General features: G+C 34.4%; 2 protein-coding genes across 3 annotated transcripts; one reads left to right on the top strand and one right to left on the bottom strand.

The window, feature by feature from the left end:
• Positions 1–286: 286 nt before the first annotated feature.
• LOC117345125 (protein transport protein SFT2-like) lies at positions 287–4,769 on the bottom strand. Of its 2 annotated transcripts, XR_004536349.1 has the most exons (7): positions 4,458–4,769; positions 4,105–4,170; positions 3,702–3,787; positions 2,948–3,065; positions 2,383–2,441; positions 633–1,610; positions 287–520 (listed from the first exon to the last, which is right to left on the bottom strand). XR_004536349.1 is itself a non-coding variant. In XM_033908087.1 (6 exons), exons 1-6 carry the CDS (start codon positions 4,668–4,670, stop codon positions 1,505–1,507), a joined length of 648 nt encoding a protein of 215 aa, XP_033763978.1. In that variant the 5' UTR covers positions 4,671–4,769; the 3' UTR covers positions 287–1,504. The 2 variants fall into 2 exon arrangements, 1 of the variants encoding a protein (XP_033763978.1); XM_033908087.1 differs by having other exon boundaries at positions 287–1,610.
• Positions 4,770–4,906: 137 nt separating this feature from the next.
• LOC117345124 (pleckstrin homology domain-containing family M member 2-like) lies at positions 4,907–19,959 on the top strand. Its single transcript, XM_033908086.1, has 16 exons — positions 4,907–5,053; positions 5,964–6,076; positions 6,781–6,890; positions 7,525–7,649; positions 7,847–7,909; positions 8,351–8,491; positions 8,966–10,158; positions 10,680–10,749; positions 11,191–11,346; positions 11,520–11,608; positions 12,540–12,672; positions 13,114–13,328; positions 15,220–15,451; positions 15,990–16,163; positions 17,217–17,336; positions 18,611–19,959. The coding sequence occupies exons 1-16, from the start codon at positions 4,982–4,984 to the stop codon at positions 18,707–18,709; spliced, it is 3,105 nt and encodes a 1,034-aa protein (XP_033763977.1). The 5' UTR covers positions 4,907–4,981; the 3' UTR covers positions 18,710–19,959.
• Positions 19,960–25,495: the final 5,536 nt, after the last annotated feature.

A 25,495-nucleotide genomic window follows, 5' to 3' on the forward strand; every position in this document is an offset into this window, starting at 1 on the left:
CTTTAAAATGAATTTTACATTTGACACATATTTGACATTGAAAGTAGCCAAAGGTCATTCATTTGAAGATAACCTTTCAACCCAGCATACTACAGTCCAATATGATGACCTTAGACCTTTTGGTCATTTTGATGTCAGTCAGGCTACAACACTGCACCATGGCATAAAACTCACTTTAAGTAAAGCTCATATTCAGCTATTTAATTTTCTTAATCTTAACCAGACTTATTGTGGGGATAACTTTGGCACACAGGTATTTTAACTTCAATAATTCACAAGACAGAAAAAATTTGTGATATTTTATTACCATGACAACCAATGATTGAGCTTCATATCAACATATTTAATGTATCAAATGAACTTTTAATAAAGTGTTAAAGAATTTCTAAGGAAAAAAAGACCATTCTATATAAGACAGAACATATCATTCTGTCAAGAAAATCTTTTTCCTTTTGTTCTGTACATACCTAGTTGTAACACATATATGTATTTTTTGTATGTACATGTATTAAGATTAAACCTCTCACTTAATAAACAAATAGCATAAAACAAAAGAAAGTTTTAGAAAATTCAAAACCATTTTCAAAATAGATTACAGAATGTGAGAGGTTTAATCTTAATGAACATTAAACATAAAGCATTGTTACCCTTTTGAAGACACTTTATGTACAAAATATAAATGTGATTTGGAATTGAAGGAATGCCATCGACATGTAGCACAAAGTACAATGTACAAATTAAATCGTTAACAAGGAAAGAATGTTGTTTCTAATAAAATAAACTTCAGATTCTTGTTTGACAACTTTTTCATAAATTTCCAACTAATCCAAATATATGTAGGTCCTTTAGGATCTGTTCATACCAAACTGAGTTTATGGGTTTAACAAACACCTCATAGCCATTTTTGCAGTTCTAAGCAAAACAGTGTTTTTGGATATATACACATTTTCATCAGACAATAAATTAACTCATATTGAAAACCATGTAAGAATTTCTGTCAATGTTTGAAGTTTATAGCAAAACATGGATTGGTCCCCAAAAGTCTGTGAACTGTTTGACAGAAATACCCTTTACAGTTTCCAATCGGAAAATATTTCATTTAAAACATTATAAATTAGAATCATTTGACTATTTATTTACAGGTACAAAAGCAGGTTTAAAGTTGAATTGAAACTCTATATTATAAAATGTTAACTTTAAAAATATTGGGTTCACAATACAAAATTTATCATTTCAGACTCAGACATTTAATTCACTTCAATGTCCATCCCTTTTATCATAACACTTTACACCATAACTCAGTTCCCTTTGTTTGAAATCATCCCCTCTATAAGAAGTTTATGATAAATAAGCACCAACTCAGATTTATACCAATATTTTCTTAAATAAATCTGTAGATCATCAGAGAACGATATCAACCAATCACAGCCAATGTAAATTTAAACCAATCATGTTCTCTCTTTCATATAGGCAATCCAATTACTGTTTTTTTTCATTCTCTCTTTCATATAGGCAATGTCTTCTGAACAGTCTTTGATGCAGTTGCATAAAATATTTTTGAGAAAAATTTCATTCCAGTCTGGCCTCCAGGGATATAACTTACAATATACCTGTGGAAAGAAATATACAAAATAACAATACAAATCACTAACAACATCATCAATTAAATTAATATAGCATTTTCTGGTAACATTTGCCCCTTATTTAGCTACTTGAAATCAACATGATTTTGAATAATTCCCTGAACAATTTTGCTGTGAATTTAAGTCCTATTATGTATTATAGAATATCTTTAATGCCCTAAGGTTTCAAAATTATCATGATTTGCTTTAATGATCAGATATCTAATAAATATGTTATTAGTTTTTCTAGATGTAAAATGTGATGAAATTCTTATGCATTTTACTTAACAATAGTAATAAACTTGTTAACTAAAACATGTACATTCAAGAAATAACAATCAAAAATCCTTTCTCTTGTTAGCTTGGGAAGGTGCCCAATATCTTATTCAGGAAGAAAATTGAGAAATTGGGAACCAAATTAGGATAAAACTGCAAAATTTTTGGAATAATTTATAAATATTATATAATTTCAATTAAGAATGAGTTTCATTTTCAGCAACAGAAAGTTTCTAACAAATGCCTATAAGACATAAATGCCCAAGCTGTCACTTGATAACCAGAAATACAGTTAGGTGAAGGTTAGGTTAGGGGCAAGTGTACATGTAGTCTACGATCACGCTAGTGCAGGTACGTATGGCCAAACATTACCTTCGGGATGAGCAGACATAAACACTTCACTTAGAAAAGTCAGCTTGTCATATACATTCACATTAGTATCACAAAAAAAAAAAAAAAAATAATGATGTCTGTTAATACATACCACACTAAAGCCAGGATTTGTCCAACTGCACATAACACGGTAAATATTGTACTTCTAACCTGTCAATACAGAAGGAAATACATGATCTAGTACAAATTATTCAATATCTTTAAGGTTTCAATAAGACATTAAATTTGACTATCGTAATTTTTACAAAAAATTCATTCTACAGAAATATTTTGTCCCTATTGACAAAATGCAAATAAAATGTAATGAAGGCAAATTTTACACAGGAAGGGGAATAACTCTGAAATATTTTGTACATATTTGACGAACAAGTTATATAAACACACAAAAAGTGGAATTATTATACTAAATTTGAAATAAATTATTTCATTATCTCATAAAAACATTTAACAGATATTGCAGCTACTTGTGGAATCTCAATTACATTGTGGGAGGAGACAAACATATTGGAAATCTTCGTTGCCTTGGAGACAAATTAATGGTCCTTTGGGACATAGGCAAACAAAAATATATAACCCTATTAATTATTAATGTATGTACATATAGTACAAAATTCAGTAATGTTATAATTTCAATGATCCTAGATAAAGTCACTCACCCATAAAGAAAAGTATAAAGTTGCAAACATTGTCCCAAAGTAGGCAACTGTAAATGGCATACGCTCGACTGAACACAGATGCTTAATGTGATTCATTGGACCCCACAGTAATGAAAAGCTGAAGAGAAAATGTTAACAAACTGATATTCAAGCACATTACATAATCACATCATAACCCTATAGCTAATATCCAATTCCTCAACCTAACTTATATTTGTATTTTCTGTAATTTTAAAGGAGTCATAATCCTAAAATCACTAAATATTGAGTCAAAATTTTAATCTACAAGTTTTTCTGTTGCTTGCTCCTGCATAAATTTGGTAAAAATTGTATTATCGAAGATCATTGGAACCTAGAATGAATTTCTCCTTTTTTCTCTCTTCATTTTGGTGAACAAATTTTATTGGTATGGTAACATAAAACATTACAGGTTAAGATAATTTATGGATTTATGCAAAATAAAAGTCTTTGTATGCATATCTAAACATGCATATAGAATTGATCTTGAATACAATCCTCCTTATATTAATTGGATTTCATTGGATCTGGATATATAGGCTTAATGTCTGCTTCCAGTATCAGTAAAATGTAAAACCTATTAATTTAACCTAACATAGGAATCACTGAAGCAGTGGGGAGTTCTAAAAATGGTCAGTTGACCGACACAGGCGGTCTTTTATGAGAGGCATTCTCGTCGAATATATAATAACTTAATAATTATGAAGTCTGTGTAATTTATATATGCCCATTTTACCTTGCAATGACAAAAACACTTCCAAGAGAATACAGCACAGCAAATTTTCTTGCTTTCAGCAACAGTAATGGTATGTAAAGACTTGCCTGTAATTAGAGAATTATCTTTGATATGTTTGAATCAATGACAGGTTTAATGTTAAAAACATTTTCATTTATTTTTTAGGGACAAAAAATGAACTGAAAGTCTAAATAGTGAAGAGCTCGACAGTGCAATACAAAATAAAGTTTTGACGAGATTGAGTCAATCAAACATATTTCATTAATCACTACATACACAACATATCTGATATATATCTTCCTAACTAGTATCAATATCTGCTGATTTAAACTCTGGTTACTTACATGTATGTTCAGATTATATACTTTTTGAAGAAAATTGTTAATCATATATATATATTTACCAATGAAAAACAGAATGTCCCCAACAGTAAGCAAATTACAAATCCAAGTATCCTTTGTTTCTTTGTCTGCAAATAAAAACATATTTTAACATGGTTTTGTCTAATCACATGGATAAGTTTAGTCTGATATAATATTTAGCCAGATATATACCAACATATCCCTGTGGTCTGATCTTGTTGGTCCTTTTACTAAAATAAATTTTACTAGGCCAGATAAATGTCAAAGAAATGATAATGTCAAATTAACATATTAAACAGGATATCTGTGAGAGAAAACATATATAAAACTTGGCTACTGTTACTTTATTAACAAGTTAGATTTCTCCATGGACAAACAGAGTAAGAGTTTCTACCAGACTTGGTAAGTAAGGGTCTCTCTGGGCCTGTGAAAACCAGCTGTTGGCCACGTCATCGTTGTTCAATGGTACTTCTTCTTCGGATTTCCTAAATACATTTAACTTTCCGAAACTAAATCCACCAGAAGCCCCTCTGTCGTCTGTTTCTGAAGATCCGTTTACTGAACCTCTGGATAAGTAGTCCTGCAAATCCTTGTTCAGTCCTGCCATGTTGGAACTAACATGTTACTTGACACAAGTAAGTTCAGTTACCATGTTGTAGTTACGTATAGAATTAATATTATTTACACGTCTCCGTCAAATTATTACCGAAATAGAAGGGTAAGATTATATTGATACGGTTTATATATATCATGTTGGATAATGTACGACAATCTTATTTCTATCTAATTAGAAACGGACTCTGAAATTCGGTTGTATCAAGTCGTGTGTGTATTAATATTTACAGGCGGAAGTGTCTGTTCTCACCTGACAGGAAAGTCTTGTTTTGCAAAAAATGTAAAAATACTAATTTAATTGAGATGGCTTCGGCACCGGAACGTCTCCGGTTAAAGGACAGAATCGTAGCTAGCGTTGCCAAGTCGGTGAAATCGGTAAGATTCTTTATAAACGTTTGAACGAAATCAAATTATAGTCTGACAGCTACTGGCATCACATGATCATGATAATACCAATTATTTACATCAACAGGCGGATACATAAAACAGTATATCTGCCCAGTTACCTGTATATAGTAGTTTTAAGTTCTCTGATCTGGTACTACAACAATTTTACAATGTCCGGTCGCGAGGGTAATGGTGGTTTTATGTTAGAATAAAACCAAACCGATATTCATTGTCAAAACATGAATTGACTCGATTAAATACAGTTCTACTCCTAGTCTCAGCATAGGGGCATGGCATGCATACATTTTTAGAAGTCTTATCTCAAATGGGTAATTTTATCATATAAGACTATATACACGTCCCTGTGGTCCCAGTGGCAACACTTCAACCATTGTAATGTTTTCATAATTTTTATTTTATCTTGTTTTCACTTGAATACTAATGCACCATATTATTAATACACTACAGTCCCTTCATTAAAAAAAACCTTGGAGCCACGGTGACTGAAAGGTTAAGGTGTCCCAACACTTTATCACTAGCCCACCACCTCTGGGTCATGAGTTTGAAACCCACGTGGGGCAGTTGCCTGGTACTGACTGTAAGCCAGTTGGTTTTCTCCATGTACTCCAGCTGCTATCCTCCACCTCCATAACCTGACACATTCTTAGATGACCCTGTCTGTTGATAGGATGTTAACAAAATAAAACCAAACCAAAACTAAAATAAATTCAAACATATAAAAAAAAAAGAAAATGCAATTTTCAGATTCAGTGATTCAAGAGCATATGACCTACAAGTAACAAAACTGATCAAATGTGCATTTAACCCATCAGGAAACAAATTGTTAAAATGTTATAAAGAAGAAATATTTGAAGGCCCAGTGTTTTGTTTTTCACAGATTCAGGAATACCAAGTAGCATGTGGCTGTGGAGAGGATCCTGTCTTTCTCACAAATACTGACCGGCCCTGTCAGCGACTGACAGAGAACTTTGACCATGTCTTCCTTCATGGGTAAGTTATTCAACACAGGAAAGTAGATAGGAAGATTCTTAAAGTTCAGGCTTCAGGAATGTTGAGACTGAATATTTGGAAAATGAAAATAAATTCTATTACTAATTAAAATAGAAATTACTTCTTGATAACAGGCAGTCTGTGTGAAAATCAAATATTGCTATTGCAGCAAAATCATTCTTGTGTATTTTTGCTAAATATAAGTATACATAATATATAATATGTGTATTTTTAAAAGAGGGCCTCATAGCTATATATAGGTGATGTTCCATATGATGTACTTATAATGGTAATCTGAAAAGAAAGTATTATTATACTATTAACTATTATAAGCTATTTCAATTTTAAATCCATACATGTTCTTAATAAGAATAGTTATCAATAAAGATAGTCAAAATATATCAGTATTGCTGTCTCAAATTTTAAAACTTATCTACAATGTATAATTAATACATACCTTTTACTAATATTAAACTTGTTGGTTCAGATCAAATATTTTCGAAGTCTGTTCTTCATGCTTTGTAGTCACTAACCCAACAGATTCATTTTTTAAAAACAAAAATAAACATATTTACATGTATACAACTAGAAAAAGATCAATTATTTTGAGATATCATCATTGTAACATGGACTAGATGTATTTTATTTGAATTTATTAAGATTTGATTATGTGATAAAAATGTGAGAGCTTGATTGTTTTCCAGTCTGAGACATATTAACTATGGTTACTGGAAAGTTGTCAAGGAGTTTACCAGAAAGGATGCTGTCAAAGAGATCAGTCGTCTCTGCAACATCACGACAGACCTGGGCCGAGGTAAGGCAATGAAAGGTCATGTAGTACACCAAAAAGATCAGGGCATCTCTGATCAATTATTTCAACTTTGATCATGAGTCCGGAATCCCAGAAATTCCTGGAATCCCAGAAATCCCAGGAATCCCAGGAATCAGAAATCAGTTTGTTCAGTAGTCAAACATTGTATTCATGAAAAAAATGGCAGTGAAAAACAGGAAGAGATCACCATTTTGGAGTGACCTATTTCTCATTGTTTGCAATTATTAGCTCACCTGGTCCAAAGGACCAAGGTGAGCTTATGCCATACTGTGGCATCTGCATCCGCCGTCCGTCCATCCATTAACAATTGACTTCTTCATAACTGCTGATAGGAATTGAAAAAAATTCAACATAACAACATTATCACACAAAGATAAATAAAGCTATCAGCAAATGGAGCATAAATATTATATTAATGTTTGCTCAAATAAACCAGCTAAGAGATACAGGCCCTCTGGGCCTCTTGTTTTTAATTTCTTTGAAGACTCAAATAATAATATGATCTGAAAATTTTCTTCGTACGGTAATCTCTTCGTAATTTTGTAATCATACTTGTAACGTTGCATTAGTTTGGAAAGAAATTGTCACTTTGATGTCAATCCTATTTTCTTTTCAGGAAGAGCATGGTTGATGATGACATTGAATGAATGTGTCCTTGAAAGTTATATCCGGTGTTATCTAGACAACAAAAAACTCGTCAAGAAACACTACGTACGCGAGGCATTTGTTCTTGATGACCAGGTATGGAAATAGTTTTCAATCGCGATTTGTGTTAGAGATAAACATCTTTCAAAATGATGTTAATACCAAACTGACAAGTCTCGCCTCACACTATGGTACTGTTTTGATAATAATTTTACCTAATATACATTACAGTTTTATTAAGAAGTGGTGAACTTTAACAAGTTTTACCTGACATACATTAATTTTTTTTACAGAGGATGAACGTACTTCTGACCCTGACCTCGGGATTGGAGTACGCCATTTTCCAACTGGACTTTGTATGTAATATTATTCAAATATTTTTAACTAGAATTGTTCCTTATTAGTCATCTATCGGTGAAACCAGGGGGACAATTAGATTTCCTCTACGTCCTTCTTATACGCTCGTATACGTGTAATGCCAAAATTTGTCAGTGCTCTCATGCGGCTTCATTCCTCTAGGGATTTTTATCAAGCTTCACACAATGATAAATGACCAGAATATCTCAAGTTTGAGTTTCAGGGGTTTTTTTATCAAGGTCAAGGTCACTGTTACTACTTTCTTAGCAGGGGCTGGCAGGGGACTTATATTTCTTTCATATCTACTTAGTTATTAAAAGCTGACATGGCCTCTTGCATTGTGAAATCCTATTGGTCAAAATCGTCTAACTTTTCTAAGTAAAAACTTGATCAATATACTGTACGGAATACTCAGAGCTATAGTGTAACGCTGTTTTCAGGATGTGCCCTATCTAGACCTTGGTACGTACCCACCGGGCAGCCGGTCAAGGACGAGTTCAGCCAACTCTGCTGCACAAGATGACGATCATGTGTCTCTGTGTAGCATGGACAGTGTCACCTCTTCCAGGGGCCGAAATATGGTAAGTCCATCAGGGGATCAAAACCATTAGAAAATATAAAGGAGGACTTATAACAGAAAGAAAAGATTTTATAGATAATGTGAGATTAGACACAAATTAAAATATAAAAATAAAGCACATTGAAGATTTTTGATTAGAAACAAGAAAAATATTTAAGAAAAGAAAAAAAAAGGATTTTCAAATCAGAAACTGGAGAGAGTATCAGAGTATCAGAATTTCAGACTTGAAGCATTATTTATTATTGATTTTAGATTTTAGGAAATACCAAATATCTTAAAAATTGCTGTCACTCAGCCTTCATAATTTCTTATCCATGGTTACATTAATTATATTGTATTTATAATTTTATCAAGATGGTGTATTTGAAAAGTGACATCAATAATGTACCTTGTTTTACTCTTCTGATATAAACACTTTATGGTCAAATATTGTGCAATTAAAGTTGTTTTCTGATTATGTGTTATTTCTTTCTAGTCGTTCACAACTGCTGTGGAATATACGGCTAAGAGTTTTAATGAGAATGACTCGCACAGTCAGAACAGTGAAGAGACAAGTCATTCTAAAGCAGGATCGGTGGATTCTGGGATATTAGTGAGCGATAGAGACAATCACGTGGACACCAAAAGGTCAAGTTTCCCTAGAGGTCACGATCGGGAACTTTCATTGGAGGAACATGAAGAGGAGTTGAAAGTTATTCGTGTGTCCGCAGGTAGAAAGAAGAAAAAGTCATCGAAAAAAGGTCATAAAGTTCACAAAGAGGAAATAGTCCCGAAAGATGTGTCTGCTCCAACATGTCCTGATACTCCCCAGCACCAGAACTCTTGGTCGTCACGGGAACCAAGTTTGTCAGACATTTTAGATTTTGATGAAAGGGATTATAGCAATCTCCCGGATCGTTCACCTGGAGATGGAATGGAGAGCAGTCAGGAATCGTTCGACGCGAATCTCTTACATCGAGGTAACGACAAAACTAAGGTCATGGAAAACTATAATATCGCATTTGTGGATATGAGTAAGGAGGATTCTGACTATAATATATATAAACATACTCCAATACAAAATTCACAGTCTGACTATTTTAATGTGTATAAAGATTTTCAAAATACTCGAGACGGACCCAAACACACGGGATCTATAGAACAGCAGGCTTTGGATTTAGCTGGAAGTTCGAAATCTGGTGATAAGAAAACTGGAGTTATGTCCCCTGTAAATGATTCCATCGTGAAAAGTGATGTAGTTGATGAGAAAACTGAAACTAGTATAGGTACGTTAGAGGAGGCTGTGGAAAAGTCTCAACCACAAATGAAAGGAACCTCACAAGATTTCGAAGCAAAAAATATAATTGAGGATGTTAGTGTACCGTTAAAGGACAATAGTGTTATAGATTTGCATCAAGAAAGTGAGAAAAACTCAGAAATATTGACAGGTGGTCATGATGAGACGTCTTCTCATGATAAATCAGACATTGTTGGGAAAAGTGCAATGATGTCATCGTCGACCAATCAGAAATCAGCAACGTCAGAAATGCAGGACCGTGTAAACGACATGCTTAACCAGACAAATCCGCATCTCCATCGTCGTATGTTTGAAGAGGAGCCAGAGGACATTGATATTGAGAATGGGAATGTTTTGGAAGATGAAGAAGAAATTATGGCCGGGGAAGTCAGGTAAATGTTTGACAGAGAGGGAGTGTATCATGATATTAAAATTTGTTCTCTGCCCATTCTAAATTGATACCATTGCTGAACAACTTTTACAAAAGACACCTGGCAAAAATAACATGGTTGAAATATTTTTGATTGTGTGTGAAAGAATAGAATCTTAATTAACAACATGTTAACATTTATTCTGTTTCTTCCTCAGATTGAACAAATTCTGTTTCTTCCTCAGATTGAACAAATTCTGTTTCTTCCTCAGATTGAACAAATTCTGTTTCTTCTTCAAATTGAACAAATTCTGTTTCTTTCTCAGATTGAACAAATTCTGTTTCTTTCTCAGATTGAACAAATTCTGTTTCTTCCTCAGATTGAACAAATTCTGTTTCTTCCTCAGATTGAACAATTTCTGTTTCTTCCTCAGATTGAACAATTTCTGTTTCTTCCTCAGATTGAACAAATTCTGTTTCTTCTTCAGATTGAACAAATTCTTTTTTTTCCTCAGATTGAACAAATTCTTTTTTTTTCCTCAGATTGAACAACAATACAAAACTTTACCTGATGTTGGATGTGTTTGATGATTCGGATGAAGAATTCATTAAGGTATCATATATATAAATCAAGACTAGGTTGACAAATAATCAAAATTATTTTTCCCTCCAAAACTACTGTTTTTGTTGAAAATTGTTTTTTCTGGAGATTTTGGACTACCAGATTTATCCAATCCATGACCTGTGCTGTCGTGGCTGGGGAAGACACTTTACCCTAATTGCTCTGGATAGCTTGTGACTGGCCTCTCGTATGTTGGTCATTGAGGTAGTCACCAACTACTACAAAGGAGATCCCGCCTCAAAATGACCCTGGCTGCTTGCAGGGCAATAAACCCAGCAAACAAACAAACAATCAGAGCATGAATGTTTTCAAGTTAATTCAGTTCTTTTGAATCGTAAGCTTGGTTTGATAATATACACAATTTTTTCTGCAAACTATTAATACTATATGGTAGTGTAGAGAAATCCAGTTCTAAAATTCTGTATTTCATAGGCCTTTGCCTCACGGACGGGACACACCGAAGGAGAGGCTAAGACCTTGTTCCTGTTGGTGACTAACCACGCCCTTCATCTTCTGTCTCAGGACCAGAGTGATCACCGATTTGTTAAGGATTCGTCAATTCCCTACCAGCAACTTGACTACATCTCGGTAAGTATAAATTCGCATCTCCATAAGACATCAGTTCTACAGATCATCATTACCCTTGCCCCCAAAAACCACAATCACGAAATTTCTTAAAGGATTAAATACCAATATATACTGTGCAGTCAAGTTGGAAATTTTCGAATGATGATTATATCATCTTTTTCTTCGTGTTACAGCTTAGCTTGTCCAATCAGGTGATCCAAATTGTGTGTCTGAATCGACGGAAACAGTACTGGATTACGACAGGGAGCCAGCTTGTCACCAGGTAGATATACGTATATGGTATTGTTGTAAACTTTGGTTTAGTTTGGTTTGGTTTATTTTGTTCAACGTCCTATTAACAGCTAAGGTCATTTAAGGACGGACTCCCATGCGTGCGACATGCATGCGTGTGGTGAGTGCGTATGTGTGTTTCGGGAGGCTGCGGTATGTTCGTGTTAAGTCTCCTTGTGATAGGCTGGAACTTTTGTCGATTTATAGTGCTACCTCAATGAAGCATACTGCCGAAGACACCCAGCATCACACCCCACCCGGTCACATTATACTGACAATGGGCGAACCAGTCCGTTGTAAACTAACTGTACTGTAAATTGAATACAAATGGTTTTTGTTCAGTTAAAATTTTTAACAAGTTACCCTGCCTCACTTATTGTTATTTCTTAGGGAACTGAAAACTTAACTTGTAAATTTGGAAATATATAGCCAGGCTATAGGGGTGATTTCTGTTTATGACAGGTCAATTGTAGATTTCCTCAGCCAGGCTATAGCCCGGGGTGATTTTTGTTTATGACAGGTCAATTGTAGATTTCCTCAGCCAGGATATAGCCCGGGGTGATTTTTGTTTATGACAGGTCGATTGTAGATTTCCTCAGCCAGGCTATAGGGGTGATTTCTGTTTATGACAGGTCAATTGTAGATTTCCTCAGCCAGGCTATAGCCCGGGGTGATTTTTGTTTTATGACAGGTCGATTGTAGATTTCCTCAGCCAGGCTATAGACCGGGGTGATTTTTGTTTATGACAGGTCGATTGTAGATTTCCTCAGCCAGGCTATAGACAGGGATGATTTCTGTTTTTGACAGGTCAATTGTAGATTTCCTCAGCTAGGCTATAGCCCGGGGTGATTTTTGTTTATGACAGGTCAATTGTAGATTTCCTCAGCCAGGCTATAGACAGGGATGATTTCTGTTTTTGACAGGTCGATTGTAGATTGCCTCAGCCAGGCTATAGACAGGGGTGATTTTGATGTGCCCAAGATTTCGGTGTTGACAGATGCCACTACACAAAAGATTGCCCTGAAAAAGTACGCCGCCCAGGAATGTAGGTGTGAGGTAAGTCACTCAGATTTTATCACTGTGTGGAGATTTACAGTATTTACATCAGCAACATATACAGGATTTTAATTTGTGCCTTATTGAATATCTTATGTATTCCTGATCATGTTTTCATTTTACAGACCCCAACTATAACTCAAATTTTGTATGAGCCCTCAAAATATCTGACGTTTTAAACAAAGCATTCTATTGATTAGATGAAGTTTATCTTTCCGCAAAAAAAACCCAAAAACAAAACAAAAACGAAAACAAAAAAAACAAAAAACTATTTTTTTTTTTGTCACCATTATGGGTTAAGAGAATGACACAAATTAACACAATTTTTGCTTGGAAAAATCCCCAGAAATAATTAGCTTTATGTTTGAGATGTAATAGGAATGAGGGGACACCACTGTTGTGTGTTATTATGGAGTTAGGTTTATGAAATCTTTATTACAGGTATCTGATGTTGAAATCTGTTGTTACTCACTTGTTCACTGGGACGACCCAACAACTAAGGGGAATAACTCCGACAGTGCTTACAGGGAGGGCCACCTCCTGTATAAGATAAACGAGGTTGGGGCCTCACTTGGCAGCACCCTCCTCAGTACTGTACAGGATCCGTCGGCTCTTATCTATGGGACGTCATGGAAACCGGCCTACGTAGTCCTCAAGTAAGTTACAAGTGAAGACTGTTGGAGAGCGTATACTGCCAGCTGTGTGCTTCCTGCCTATATATTTTGGTTCAAAGTTAGCCCCATTCACAAATATATATGTTGTTTATTTTATTCAATTATAATTAATTTTTCTTTGTTTTCATGGTAAATACACAAATGTGATTGGTCGAAAAATTCTTTTCATTCTTCTATGAAAGAAATTCCGAGAATGGCACGAAAAATGTGACGTCACAATATGACAATTGACGTTGCGTATTGATTTGAGAAAAAGAATCCCATTTAAAACCAGTAAAATTGTACATAAAACATGTTTTAAATTAGAAAATCATTTTCAAAAATTAATTATAAGCATTGATGTCAATTATTTTTTAGTTTCATAGGGGTATGAAACAAATTTTGTTTGCAAACTTCTGTAAGAATCCGCTATGCGGATTCATACAGTTTGCAAACAAAATTTGTTTCATACCCCGATGAAACTAAAAAACAATGACATCATTGCTTAAATGAAGTCATTAGAGTTTACCAAATCTGTAAATCTGGTGTTTGTCATGCGAGGATAGGAAAGTCCCGCAACCCATTTTCCCTTTTCAACGTAATATTACACTTTCACAGCATGAATAATTTTCGATTTCTGTCAGTTTTCTAAAATGGCAAAAAAAAAGAAAAAAAAAACCCAACAACACAGCACTGAAGATATAACATTTTGTCTTAATTTGTCACATTTAAGATTAGACTTTTGAGCTTACTGGGTACACTTAATCAATGATTCAGGTGAAGATTGTAGGTCCTCTAAGACTCTTACAGGTTTGAGAGGTGTACCTGGTATATAAATAAAGGTATGCTGAATGCTATATGTGGTATAAATCTGTTTTTTCCTCCCGAGATGGTATACTGAGTGTTATATGTGGTATACTGAGTGTTATATGTGGTATACTGAGTGTTATATGTGGTATACTGAGTGTTATATGTGGTATACTGAGTGTTATATGTGGTATACTGAGTGTTATATGTGGTATAAATCTGTTTTTTCCTCCCGAGATGGTATACTGAGTGTTATATGTGGTATAAATCTGTTTTTTCCTCCCGAGATGGTATACTGAGTGTTATATGTGGAATACTGAGTGTTATATGTGGTATACTGAGTGTTATATGTGGTATAAATCTGTTTTTCCCTCCAGAGATGGTATACTGAGTGTTATATGTGGTATACTGAGTGTTATATGTGGTATACTGAGTGTTATATGTGGTATACTGAGTGTTATATGTGGTATAAATCTGTTTTTCCCTCCCGAGATGGTATACTGAGTGTTATATGTGGTATAAATCTGTTTTTCCCTCCAGAGATGGTATACTGAGTGTTATATGTGGTATACTGAGTGTTATATGTGGTATAAATCTGTTTTTTCCTCCCGAGATGGTATACTGAGTGTTATATGTGGTATAAATCTATTTTTTCCTCCCGAGATGGTATACTGAGTGTTATATGTGGTATACTGAGTGTTATATGTGGTATACTGAGTGTTATATGTGGTATACTGAGTGTTATATGTGGTATAAATCTGTTTTTTCCTCCCGAGATGGTATACTGAGTGTTATATGTGGTATAAATCTGTTTTTTCCTCCCGAGATGGTATACTGAGTGTTATATGTGGTATACTGAGTGTTATATGTGGTATACTGAGTGTTATATGTGGTATAAATCTGTTTTTCCCTCCAGAGATGGTATACTGAGTGTTATATGTGGTATACTGAGTGTTATATGTGGTATGAACGTGTTTTTCCCTCCAGAGATGGTATACTGAGTGTTATATGTGGTATAAATCTGTTTTTCCCTCCAGAGATGGTATACTGAGTGTTATATGTGGTATAAATCTGTTTTTCCCTCCAGAGATGGTATGCTGTGTGTATATGCGAGTAAGGCTGGCAGTAAGCCCCTTCACTTTGTCCAGCTTGGGGGAGATGATTGTACCGGATGTCGCCATGCCTCAAACACTGACCGTGATCACTGTATCCAGATCATCATGGCTAACGGCACCACCTGGCAGCTGGCTTTGGCCACAGATATCGAGGCTAATGAGTGGCTACAGAGCCTGTGTCGAGCTGTAGCACAGGGACTTGAGGTAAAAATATATTCTATGAGTGTTCAGGATTGTGTTTTGGATTGCTTTTCAGGTCCAAAGGTCAAAGGTCAAGGTCACTGTTGCTAAAAATAGAAAATTTGTTTCCTTGTGATAACTCAAGTTCCTTTGTGCCCATCATACTCAGTTTTCATGCATTTTTTTTCTGACCACAAATGCTTGCATGGGATTGGTTTTTTTACTAGTCCAAAGGTCAAGGTCACTTACTGAAAATAAACAAAAATCTGTTTCCATGCGATAACTTCAGTTCTCTTGGGCCGATCAAGTTCAAACTTCTTGAGGTGTTCAAAAGAAAGTTCCTGCTCTGTATTGCTGAATTTCGAGCATATTAGAGTGATGCGATTCTTGCTTACTTTTAACATTATTTCTTGAAGTGAAAAGATATATCTATTTCTTCGTAATCACCCTAACTTGCTGTGTAGGCAACACATTGACTTCCATTGAATTCTTGATTTAACCTTTGCTTGACAATACATTTTGCATTCTATCTGTTAATATAATTATTCCATGTCTCTTTCAGAATACTTCTAAAACAGTGAGTTGTCTCCCTTGTTGCCTTGTGCTGACCCCTCAGAAACTGTTAATGTGTCATGAGGATATCCAGACTAGTTTCTTCCGGACGCTGGGCAGTGCCAACTTACTGGACATCACCAATGTACTGACCGACCCATCGGTCAACAGCTACTGCATCCTGGTAAGTATACTTACTATCGATCACAAACAATCCAAACTTTTAGATACCATATTTATGCAGATAAGCCCACACCCCAAATAAGCCCCTTTATTATTTTTGGCGAAATTATCTATTTTGAAACTAAGTTGAAAGTGGTTGACAAATAGACCTTCTTAAATTTTAATACTTAAGTTTTATGCAAGTGGAGGTGCCTTAGTTAAGATTGAATTGAGTACTGAACTTTTACAGTAGGGGAGGGGGGCTTATTTGGGGATAAATACTGTTCTAAACTTTTACATTAGGGGAGGGGGGCTTATTTGGGGATAAATACTATTCTAAACTTTTACAGTAGGGGAGGGGGCTTATTTGGGGATAAATACTGTTCTAAACTTTTACATTAGGGGAAGGGGGCTTATTTGGGGATAAATACTGTTCTAAACTTTTACATTAGGGGAGGGGGGCTTATTTGGGGATAAATACTGTTCTAAACTTTTACATTAGGGGAAGGGGGCTTATTTGGGGGAGAAAAATAATATATTAAACTTTTTATACTAGGGGAAGGGACTTATTTTAGGATAAATACTGTACTAAACTTTTACACAAGGGGAGGGGGGTTATTTGAGGATAAATACTGTACTAAACTTTTACACAAGGGGAAGGGGGTTATTTGAGGATAAATACTGTACTAAACTTTTACACAAGGGGAAGGGGGTTATTTTAGGATAAATACTGTACTAAACTTTTACACAAGGGGAAGGGGCTTATTTGAGGATAAATACTGTACTAAACTTTATACAGGGGGAGGTGGGTTATTTTATTATTAGATATTTGCATGTAAATAGACTTGTATATCACTAACGTTATTTGATTAAGTCTAATTCTTGATTCATTACTTAATCCAATACTGGAATGTTTGTGATTTATGAAAGTGATACATACATGTTGAAGGTATAGCTGTTACATATAAGTTATAACCTGCAGAAAATGTTTCATTATCATACAATATGAATTTCTGCTAAAAATCCTTTCTTTTCCACACTTAGACTAAAACTACAACTGTCTTGTTTTATTTAGGAGTTTGAGTCACATGATCAAGGGGTCAGCGCTGACCAATGGGTGCTGTACTTTAACGATGGCCCAGAAACGGAACGCTTCATGCAGGCCCTGTCATCAGCCTGGTCAACTCACTATCAGGTAAAGATCTCCAGTTTAATTAATTTCATTAGCTCAAGTAAAATTTCCAAATAGAAAGCTTTGTTAGAAGAGAAATTTTCAAGTTACAGTGGACTTATTTATATGTAATATTACTAAATTTCGTTTTTCATGTAAAATGGGTTTAATATATATCCCCTGTTCATAGCAGATGTTTATCATTCTCAGCTGAAACCTGCGGTACACAGTTGTATTTTTGCCCAATTTTGAAGAAAATCACAATTTTATCCAACTGTATGGCACTGTGTAGTAATTGACATTGTATACAAAATGGATACAATTAGTGGTTTTAGGCCAACACAATCAATACTTAGACTGAGGGGCCGCAGATGCCGATTGGTAAAGGTGTCCGGACACTTTATCACTAGCCCTCCACCTCTGGGTTGAGATTTCGAAACCTACGTGGGGCAGTTGTCAGGTACTGACCGTAGGCCGGTGGTTTTTCTCCGGGTACTCTGGCTTTCCTCCACCTCCAAAACCTGGCACGTCCTTAAATGACCCTGGCTGTTAATAGGATGTTAAACAGAAACAAACAAACAAACAAACTTAAACTGAGGGTAGGTGGGGATCGCTTACACAAGCTCTGGGCCCCTAGTCTGGGTACCTGAAGGTATAAAGCAGTATACAGGATTGTATGCATTTGGTTTGGTTTGGTTTGTTTTGTTTAACGTCCTTTTAACAGCCAGGGTCATTTAAGGACGTGCCAGGTTTAGAGGTGGAGGAATGCCAGAGTACTTGTAGAATAATCACCGGCCTACGGTCAGTTCCTGGCAACTGCCCCACGTAGGTTTCAAACTTGCAACCCATAGGTGGAGGGCTAGTGATAAAGTGTCGGGACACCTTAACCACTCAACCACCGTGGTGTGGGTGCACAAGTTATAGAGAAAAATCACAACAGACAAAGGAACCAGTTTACTTCATCTGTTGGAGTAGTTAACGGTTTCACCTTCATTAAGAATTTAGATTTAAACACTATACTATAAACATGGAAATTTACGAGAGGGGGAAATTTACGCTAATTACGCGGATCCCTTTTGAGCGTGAACATTTCCCCCACATGTATCATTTTGATATTAATTTGAGTTAACTCGAACGAAGGTGGGTCGATCGCGATAAGTACCTGTACACTTATATATAGTTTACGTATCGAAATCGCGAGATTAACCATGTTTACAGTAGTATCATTTTGGATATCTCAACAATATTAACGTAAAAGACAACATATCCTGTTTTCACTTGAGTTTCTTATTTTACAGGTTGATGTGCCTGATATGACTATTACTGACGTGGCGCTTCAGAAAAGTTGTCGTGACATGGTTTCTGGACTACGGTCATCTCTGGAGGTCAAGCAGTGACCTTGACCCTGAAATATTACACCTGTCATTTAAATGTTTTTTGGATGGGTTTGAAACGGCAAAACAATTCTGGAGTTATCTGCCCACTTGTTGTGTTCTCACTTGTTGAAAAAAATATTCCAAATGATGTCGTCTAAAAATACCACTACATTTGTATAATCATATTGATATTGTAATTTTGAATGATAATATTGTCTAAGTTTGATAAAAATCTTTATTAAAGGTTTAAGTCAAACCAGTTCTGTTTTAGAATATGAGATTTCACTAACCTATGATGATTTTGATAAAACTTGTGCAATACGTATAAATATGACAGTGTTGATATATTATATATGTGTTATATTTTATCTGCAGAAGTTACCTAGGTGACGGAATAAAAGTCACATGGGCCGAATATATTTAAAAAGTTCAAATCACTTCTTCTGAAGAACAATATGTCTTTGAGTCATGCTATTAGGCAAATAATTTCAAATGGAAATTTTAAACAGTAATTCATGAAAATAATGTTTTCACAGATCAAGTGCATGTATAAAGGATTTTCATTGCAATATCACAGCATTTATTTTCAACTTGGTGCGAAATGATGTTTGATATTTTAAAACTCGATCTGCTTTCTTCGTGTAACTACTGTGAATTTTGTTGGAATATTTTGTTATTTCCTGTGCCAAAGCTTTCTTGTGATTTTATATCTGTAGTTTTAATTGTGATAATTTTTTTATGTCATTATGGGTTACATGTATAGCTATCATGTGTTGACAATGTTTTAAGTAAATAATTGTGTATAATGATAGGTAGTCATTTTTTTGGTCTGCTGTATTGTAACCTAAACAAGGAAAGTGAGAATTTTGATCAGATTTATTTATTTTCAAGTGGACAAGCTGATTTTTATGTACCGTTTGACATGTTATAATTTTACAAATTACCTGAGAGTCTTAATAAATTTGCTGCTAACATTCATTAAGTTTATGTTGCAATAGGCTGGCAGGGTATTGGTTTTTGATAGTGAATCGTAGATGTTTTATGGAAGCCATATTCAATGTATAAGGATACAGTTTAATGGTGTTTTGATATTTTCTTAGAAATAATCAACATTTTCAAAAAAAAATTAACACTTTTCTTAGTGACTGTTGTTAAACATATTGCAAAACATTCCATCTTTATAGCATTGTAAGTGTGTAAAAGTCACCTCACTAGTTCAGGCTGTTTTTTTTTTTTTTTTTACGTCCTGTTAACAGCCAGGGTCATTTAAGGACGTGCCAGGTTTTGGAGGTGGAGGAAAGCCGGAATACCCGGAGAAAAACCACCGGCCTACGGTCAGTACCTGGCAACTGCCACACATAGGTTTCGAACTCGCAACCCAGTGGTGGAGGGCTAGTGATAAAGTGTTGTGACACCGTAACCACTCGGCCACCGCAGCCCCCTTCAGGCTGGTGGGAATTTCCCTTTAGCCTATATCAGTAGTTCTAGAGAGGAAGTGGTCACGTCACTAGTTTCAGCTTACTGTTGTAACATAAGAGGCCGCTGGTCAGCCGATTTATTATCTGATGTTGTGTCGACTGTGACGGCCTGTCAAAAGTTTCTCGTCATGTTGAACATCTTATATTGATGGAGAAGTACAACCCTAATGTTGACTGGCTGTTCCTCCATTACTCCTTCCTATTACATAATTACCTACACTCCATAATGTAATACTCGATACTGATGGTCTAAGCCAAAGATGTTTCAAATAATTGTCACATATTTATGCTTTTCATCAATAGAAACCTAAAATATGCTTGTAATTAATTGTTATAGCAGTGTATCAACAGACTTCCTGGAGTAATATTTTGTATAAAATTGAATCATTTTATAATTAAAAACATCCAGAAAGTGTGTAAAATACTGGAATCTGTATAAACATTTGTACATTTGTATTTAATACATTGGTAATACAATACAATGGAAAAGATTGTTTATTCCTTGTATTCATTTTAAAATCATGTTATGAAATTTCTCTACACTTGAATTGTCAAAACATGATCAGTTTAATTTTAAATGACCACCTCTTTGTTGACAGATGTTTTTCAAATAATGTAAATTGAAGAGTTTTATTGGTTGATATAATTTTAAATTACAGTGAAACCTGTCTAATCCGACACCTGACTTTTCTGACATTCTGTGATCCCAAGTCTAGTCAACAACAAATACCTGACTTTTACGACACCCTGTCTAATCCGACCAAAACTGTCACTCCCACATGATGTCGGATTAGACAGGTTTCACTGTAATCCCCTGGAAAAAGCACTATTATAAACTCTTGCAATTTGTGCCTGTTATTTAATTTTCTGACTTTCTTTTTCTGTTTTATTTATTTTTCATGACAAACTTTATTTATTATCTTATTATTAAATAAGAAGTGTTGAAAACACAACTTGAATATTGATTTTAGATGGGTCTTTGTTTTAAGTTTTCTGTCTTTTAAAGACAGTGTACATTTTAAATATCCCCGATACCTATGTACTTTAATAATTACATGTTATAACTTTAGATGTAATACCGCCATGAGAAGCGATAATACTACCAATTCATTCCGCTTTATGCTTTGGGTATGTTGTTGTATATATGTTTGTTGAGAATCACCTGTATTATTAATTTTTAAAGTAAATCTAAAATTTCCAAAATTTGAAGCCGAGACAGTTTCCATGACTGTTATATATATAGTCACTTTCCCTTGCCATTTCGAATCAGTAACGTAAAAGCTGATTTGTCTATGCTTCGTTTAAATTTTCATCATAATTTTCTGAGAGAAGCCGTCTCATCCTAATTCAGAAACAGCCTGGTTCACTGTATCCAGATAGCTTCCTTCGCTTTCCGCTTGAAAATGTTTCATTAGAGATAAAACAATAATTTGACGAAACTCTTAATTTTGCTAATAAGGTAAAAAATCATATATTACCGTTAATGGGTCTGTACTCAATACTCAAAACTTCATATGACCATAAGATCCATCATGATGTAAATTACTGCTTTAACACTGAATTTCTCATTACTTCATTAAATTATTCAAGTTATCAGTTAAATGCATAGATTCTACGATATTGCTTCACAAAAAAAAAAATGTCTATTCCAATTTATATAACTATATATGTAATGAAATAACGTATCAAATTTTGTTTTACCTTGAACATAAACATTCGTCAACATCTCCTTAATTACCATTATCGTAATAAACAATCGTTAACATCTCCTTAATTACCATTATCGTAATAAACAAACGTCAACATCTCCTTAATTACCATTATCGTAATAAACAATCGTCAACATCTCCTTAATTACCATTATCGTAATAAACAATCGTTAACATCTCCTTAATTACCATTATCGTAATAAACAATCGTCAACATCTCCTTAATTACCATTATCGTAATAAACAATCGTCAACATCTCCTTAATTACCGTTATCGTAATAAACAATCGTTAACATCTCCTTAATTACCGTTATCGTAATAAACAATCGTTAACATCTCCTTAATTACCGTTATCGTAATAAACAATCGTTAACATCTCCTTAATTACCATTATCGTAATAAACAATCGTTAACATCTCCTTAATTACCGTTATCGTAATAAACAATCGTCAACATCTCCTTAATTACCGTTATCGTAATAAACAATCGTCAACATCTCCTTAATTACCGTTATCGTAATAAACAATCGTCAACATCTCCTTAATTACCATTATCGTAATAAACAATCGTTAACATCTCCTTAATTACCATTATCGTAATAAACAATCGTCAACATCTCCTTAATTACCATTATCGTAATAAACAATCGTTAACATCTCCTTAATTACCATTATCGTAATAAACAATCGCCAACATCTCCTTAATTATGATTATGATGGTGAAAACAAAACAATGTTAAATTTTTTTCAAATTCAGTTATTCAACTTGAGAGGAAAGTAGACATATATTTCTCCCGTGAATATTGTCGATCATATGACTTTAACTGGAATGAATTAATGATTTCAGACTTTATTGGTTTTCACTGAAACATTCACAAGTCAAATTTATTGTACACTTGTTATATATATTGAGGTTATCTCCCTTGAGATGACATTAGATCAAATGGTGGTTAATTATTAGAATACGGTAAACCTCCGATTAGTTTGAACACGCGGATAGTTCGAACACACATTTTTTTCTAGAAAAACAATATTTTTTTAGCTAGTAATAGTTCGAACTCTGATTGTTTATAACTGACAGTATTTCGGATAGTTTGAACTTGTCAAATGAAGAATGTAAAGTAAGATTTTTTTCGGCAAATTCCATTGAAAGCTCGCGACGACCCGGCCACAACGACCGGCCCAGAAAAAATTAACATTGAATTAAATAAAACACTATAATTTTACTTATTTATAAATGTGCCATTGTTCAGACCGCCGTTGTTACGTATCAGATTTACTATGGATGCTCTGCCGAGATTTTCGCTGATATCGCCTCGGATAGTTCGAACTTGCGCTTATTTTCTGAAGCATAATTTCGAATAATTCGAACAGGTTCGTCAATAGTTATCTAATTTTGTTCGAACTAACCGGAGGTTTACCGTATATTGACAGATAATTATGTTACTATTTCTATATATATTTATTTTTCCCTGCATGACCACCGCCATTTTGGTTACCATGGCTTCAGAGATAATATTCTGTTGTCAATGAATTCAGCATTGTTACTTTTGTATGATGTGGCTAGGTGCCAAGCTCTGGATTGACAAAAAGTTATATCTATTTCATTTTTTTTTTATACATTTATTGCCCTTCAGTGAGGGAGATACATAGATTGACGGAAAGGATATCACATCAGGCTATCTTGTGCAAGTTCAGCACATATGTCCTAACGTATCTACTGATATTTAACATTCATGACAAAATAAAAATTCATTCTCAATACTGACTGAAATTTACATCAGGTAATACTCATCCTTCATCTTCAGAACTACACATCAAACTCAAAAATGATGATTTTTATCATAAAAGATTTCTGATCTCTATATCTTCAATCAAATACCTGTATCCAAAACTGTAGGCACAGATATCTAGAAGGCTGTATGTCCATCTACTGAATCATCATGTCCTCACTCTAAGTTAAACCTCAGATTTCATTTTTGTTTGTACATGTAGTCCGAATATTCATCAAACCTTGTTCATGTTCATAAATATTTTTGTGTTCATAAAATTATTTGAGGCAGATAAATACTTTTTCCCCCTGGATATGTTCATCGTAACTTTTAATGCTTTGATAAATTTCAATTTTCATTTTAATGAAGAAATACCTTCTCTTGTTCATAATGAACTGTTTCCATTTCAATTGACATTTATTTTTGAGGTTGTACTGTAAACATATTTGTGAAATACCCAGTAAGTATAAAACTGTTGTATTTGTCTCTCTTGTCAAATGAACAACAGATACATATTGTATATCTGTGATAGAAATAATACAAATAAGTTTTGTTGGGTTTATTGCCCCAATAAACAGTCAGGATTTTTCGTAGGAGATAATGTTGTAGTAGCTGGTGGCTACTTCACTGAACAACATACTGGAAGCCCATCACATATTATCCAGAGTAGTTGGGGGAAGGTGTATTGTCCGGATACTTGACCACAACAGTACAGGATTGAACATGATCTGGATTTTCTGTATACTGCCCCAGGTAGGGATTGAGCTGTATATGTTTCAGTGAGAAACATTACTTATAGCAAGGTCAGTGTGATGAAATCTAGCAAAATGTGTCACATAGACAGAAAACAAGTAAGGAATCTGTTTGTATAGTTGTATTGAGACTTACATAATTCCCACAATCACATACAACTTCTGAGATTTATCACCCATAATTTCCGTTAGTTTCACTGCTGTGATAGATATATCCCCAAAAAATCTCCCATCATTTCACTGTTACAACTTATAAAGTTTTACGCTCCAAGCAAGTTAATGTTGAAGATGGTTCTTGATAATAATAAATGATAGTTATAAAAACCAGAGAGGTAAATGTCTCTGGTAAAACTGATTTTCTGTTACAGCTGTAGCTACATATATAAAAACAAATTAATAAACAAATCAATATTTGGTTTTTAGAAAATGTACTTATTGTGGCTAATCTTCCCCTTTTGGACCCTAGAATTAGACATAAATTATTAGTAAAACTTCTTCATTGTACGTAATTTAAAAAGATATAATTAGTCCAGAAGAAAGACCATCTTCAAATGTGTAGATTTATGGTGCAGTCTTCCCCCTTTCAAGTCTCCCCCCCCCCCCCAACAACCCCACCCCCCATCCCCAACCCCCGGGAATTTTTAAGTTTGGAGGCATGTGTATTACTAATGAAATCAATATCTGGAGTAGTTTTGAACAATGGAGGGATGTCTGAGGTTGATAGATGTGTACATCAAACCTTGTATGTGTTGTTTTAATTAAGATATAAGTTAGCACTAAGAGCCATCAGAGATTGTGAGTACAGTTATTTTTATGTATATATATATAACTTTCTGACATGTCTCCCATTTCATTCTTCAGGACTGGATTACTGTTTTACAAAGGGAAACTTACCGCTCTTCTATTGTGAAACTCTTTTAAAAAGGAGGTGTGAACACTAAGTTAGCATATATATCCTTAAGTTAGGTCGTGCTACAGAGCATGGCTTGTCTGATGAAAATTTTGATAAACAAACATGACTGTCATAAATACATTTTCTGCTATGCGTGATTGGCGTTAATGTATTTCGTCTGTGCCATTTTAATGTCAGTTTAAT

Source organism: Pecten maximus, chromosome 16 (genome assembly GCF_902652985.1).
Source record: "Pecten maximus chromosome 16, xPecMax1.1, whole genome shotgun sequence".
Classification (NCBI taxonomy): Eukaryota; Metazoa; Mollusca; class Bivalvia; order Pectinida; family Pectinidae; genus Pecten; species Pecten maximus.

What these genes read in the sequence shown, in the direction of transcription:
- LOC117345124 (XM_033908086.1), top strand. Translation starts at nt 4,982, where the DNA reads ATGGCTTCGGCACCGGAACGTCTCCGGTTAAAGGACAGAATCGTAGCT. An exon ending in CCATTTTCCAACTGGACTTT is followed by an intron (nt 7,910 to 8,350) that starts GTATGTAATATT and finishes CGCTGTTTTCAG; the next exon opens with GATGTGCCCTATCTAGACCT. An exon ending in AGCAACTTGACTACATCTCG is followed by an intron (nt 11,347 to 11,519) that starts GTAAGTATAAAT and finishes TTCGTGTTACAG; the next exon opens with CTTAGCTTGTCCAATCAGGT.
- LOC117345125 (XM_033908087.1), bottom strand. Translation starts at nt 4,670, where the DNA reads ATGGCAGGACTGAACAAGGATTTGCAGGACTACTTATCCAGAGGTTCA. An exon ending in AGTGTTTTTGTCATTGCAAG is followed by an intron (nt 3,066 to 3,701) that starts GTAAAATGGGCA and finishes TTTTCTCTTCAG; the next exon opens with CTTTTCATTACTGTGGGGTC. An exon ending in CAAATCCTGGCTTTAGTGTG is followed by an intron (nt 1,611 to 2,382) that starts GTATGTATTAAC and finishes TTCTTTCCACAG; the next exon opens with GTATATTGTAAGTTATATCC.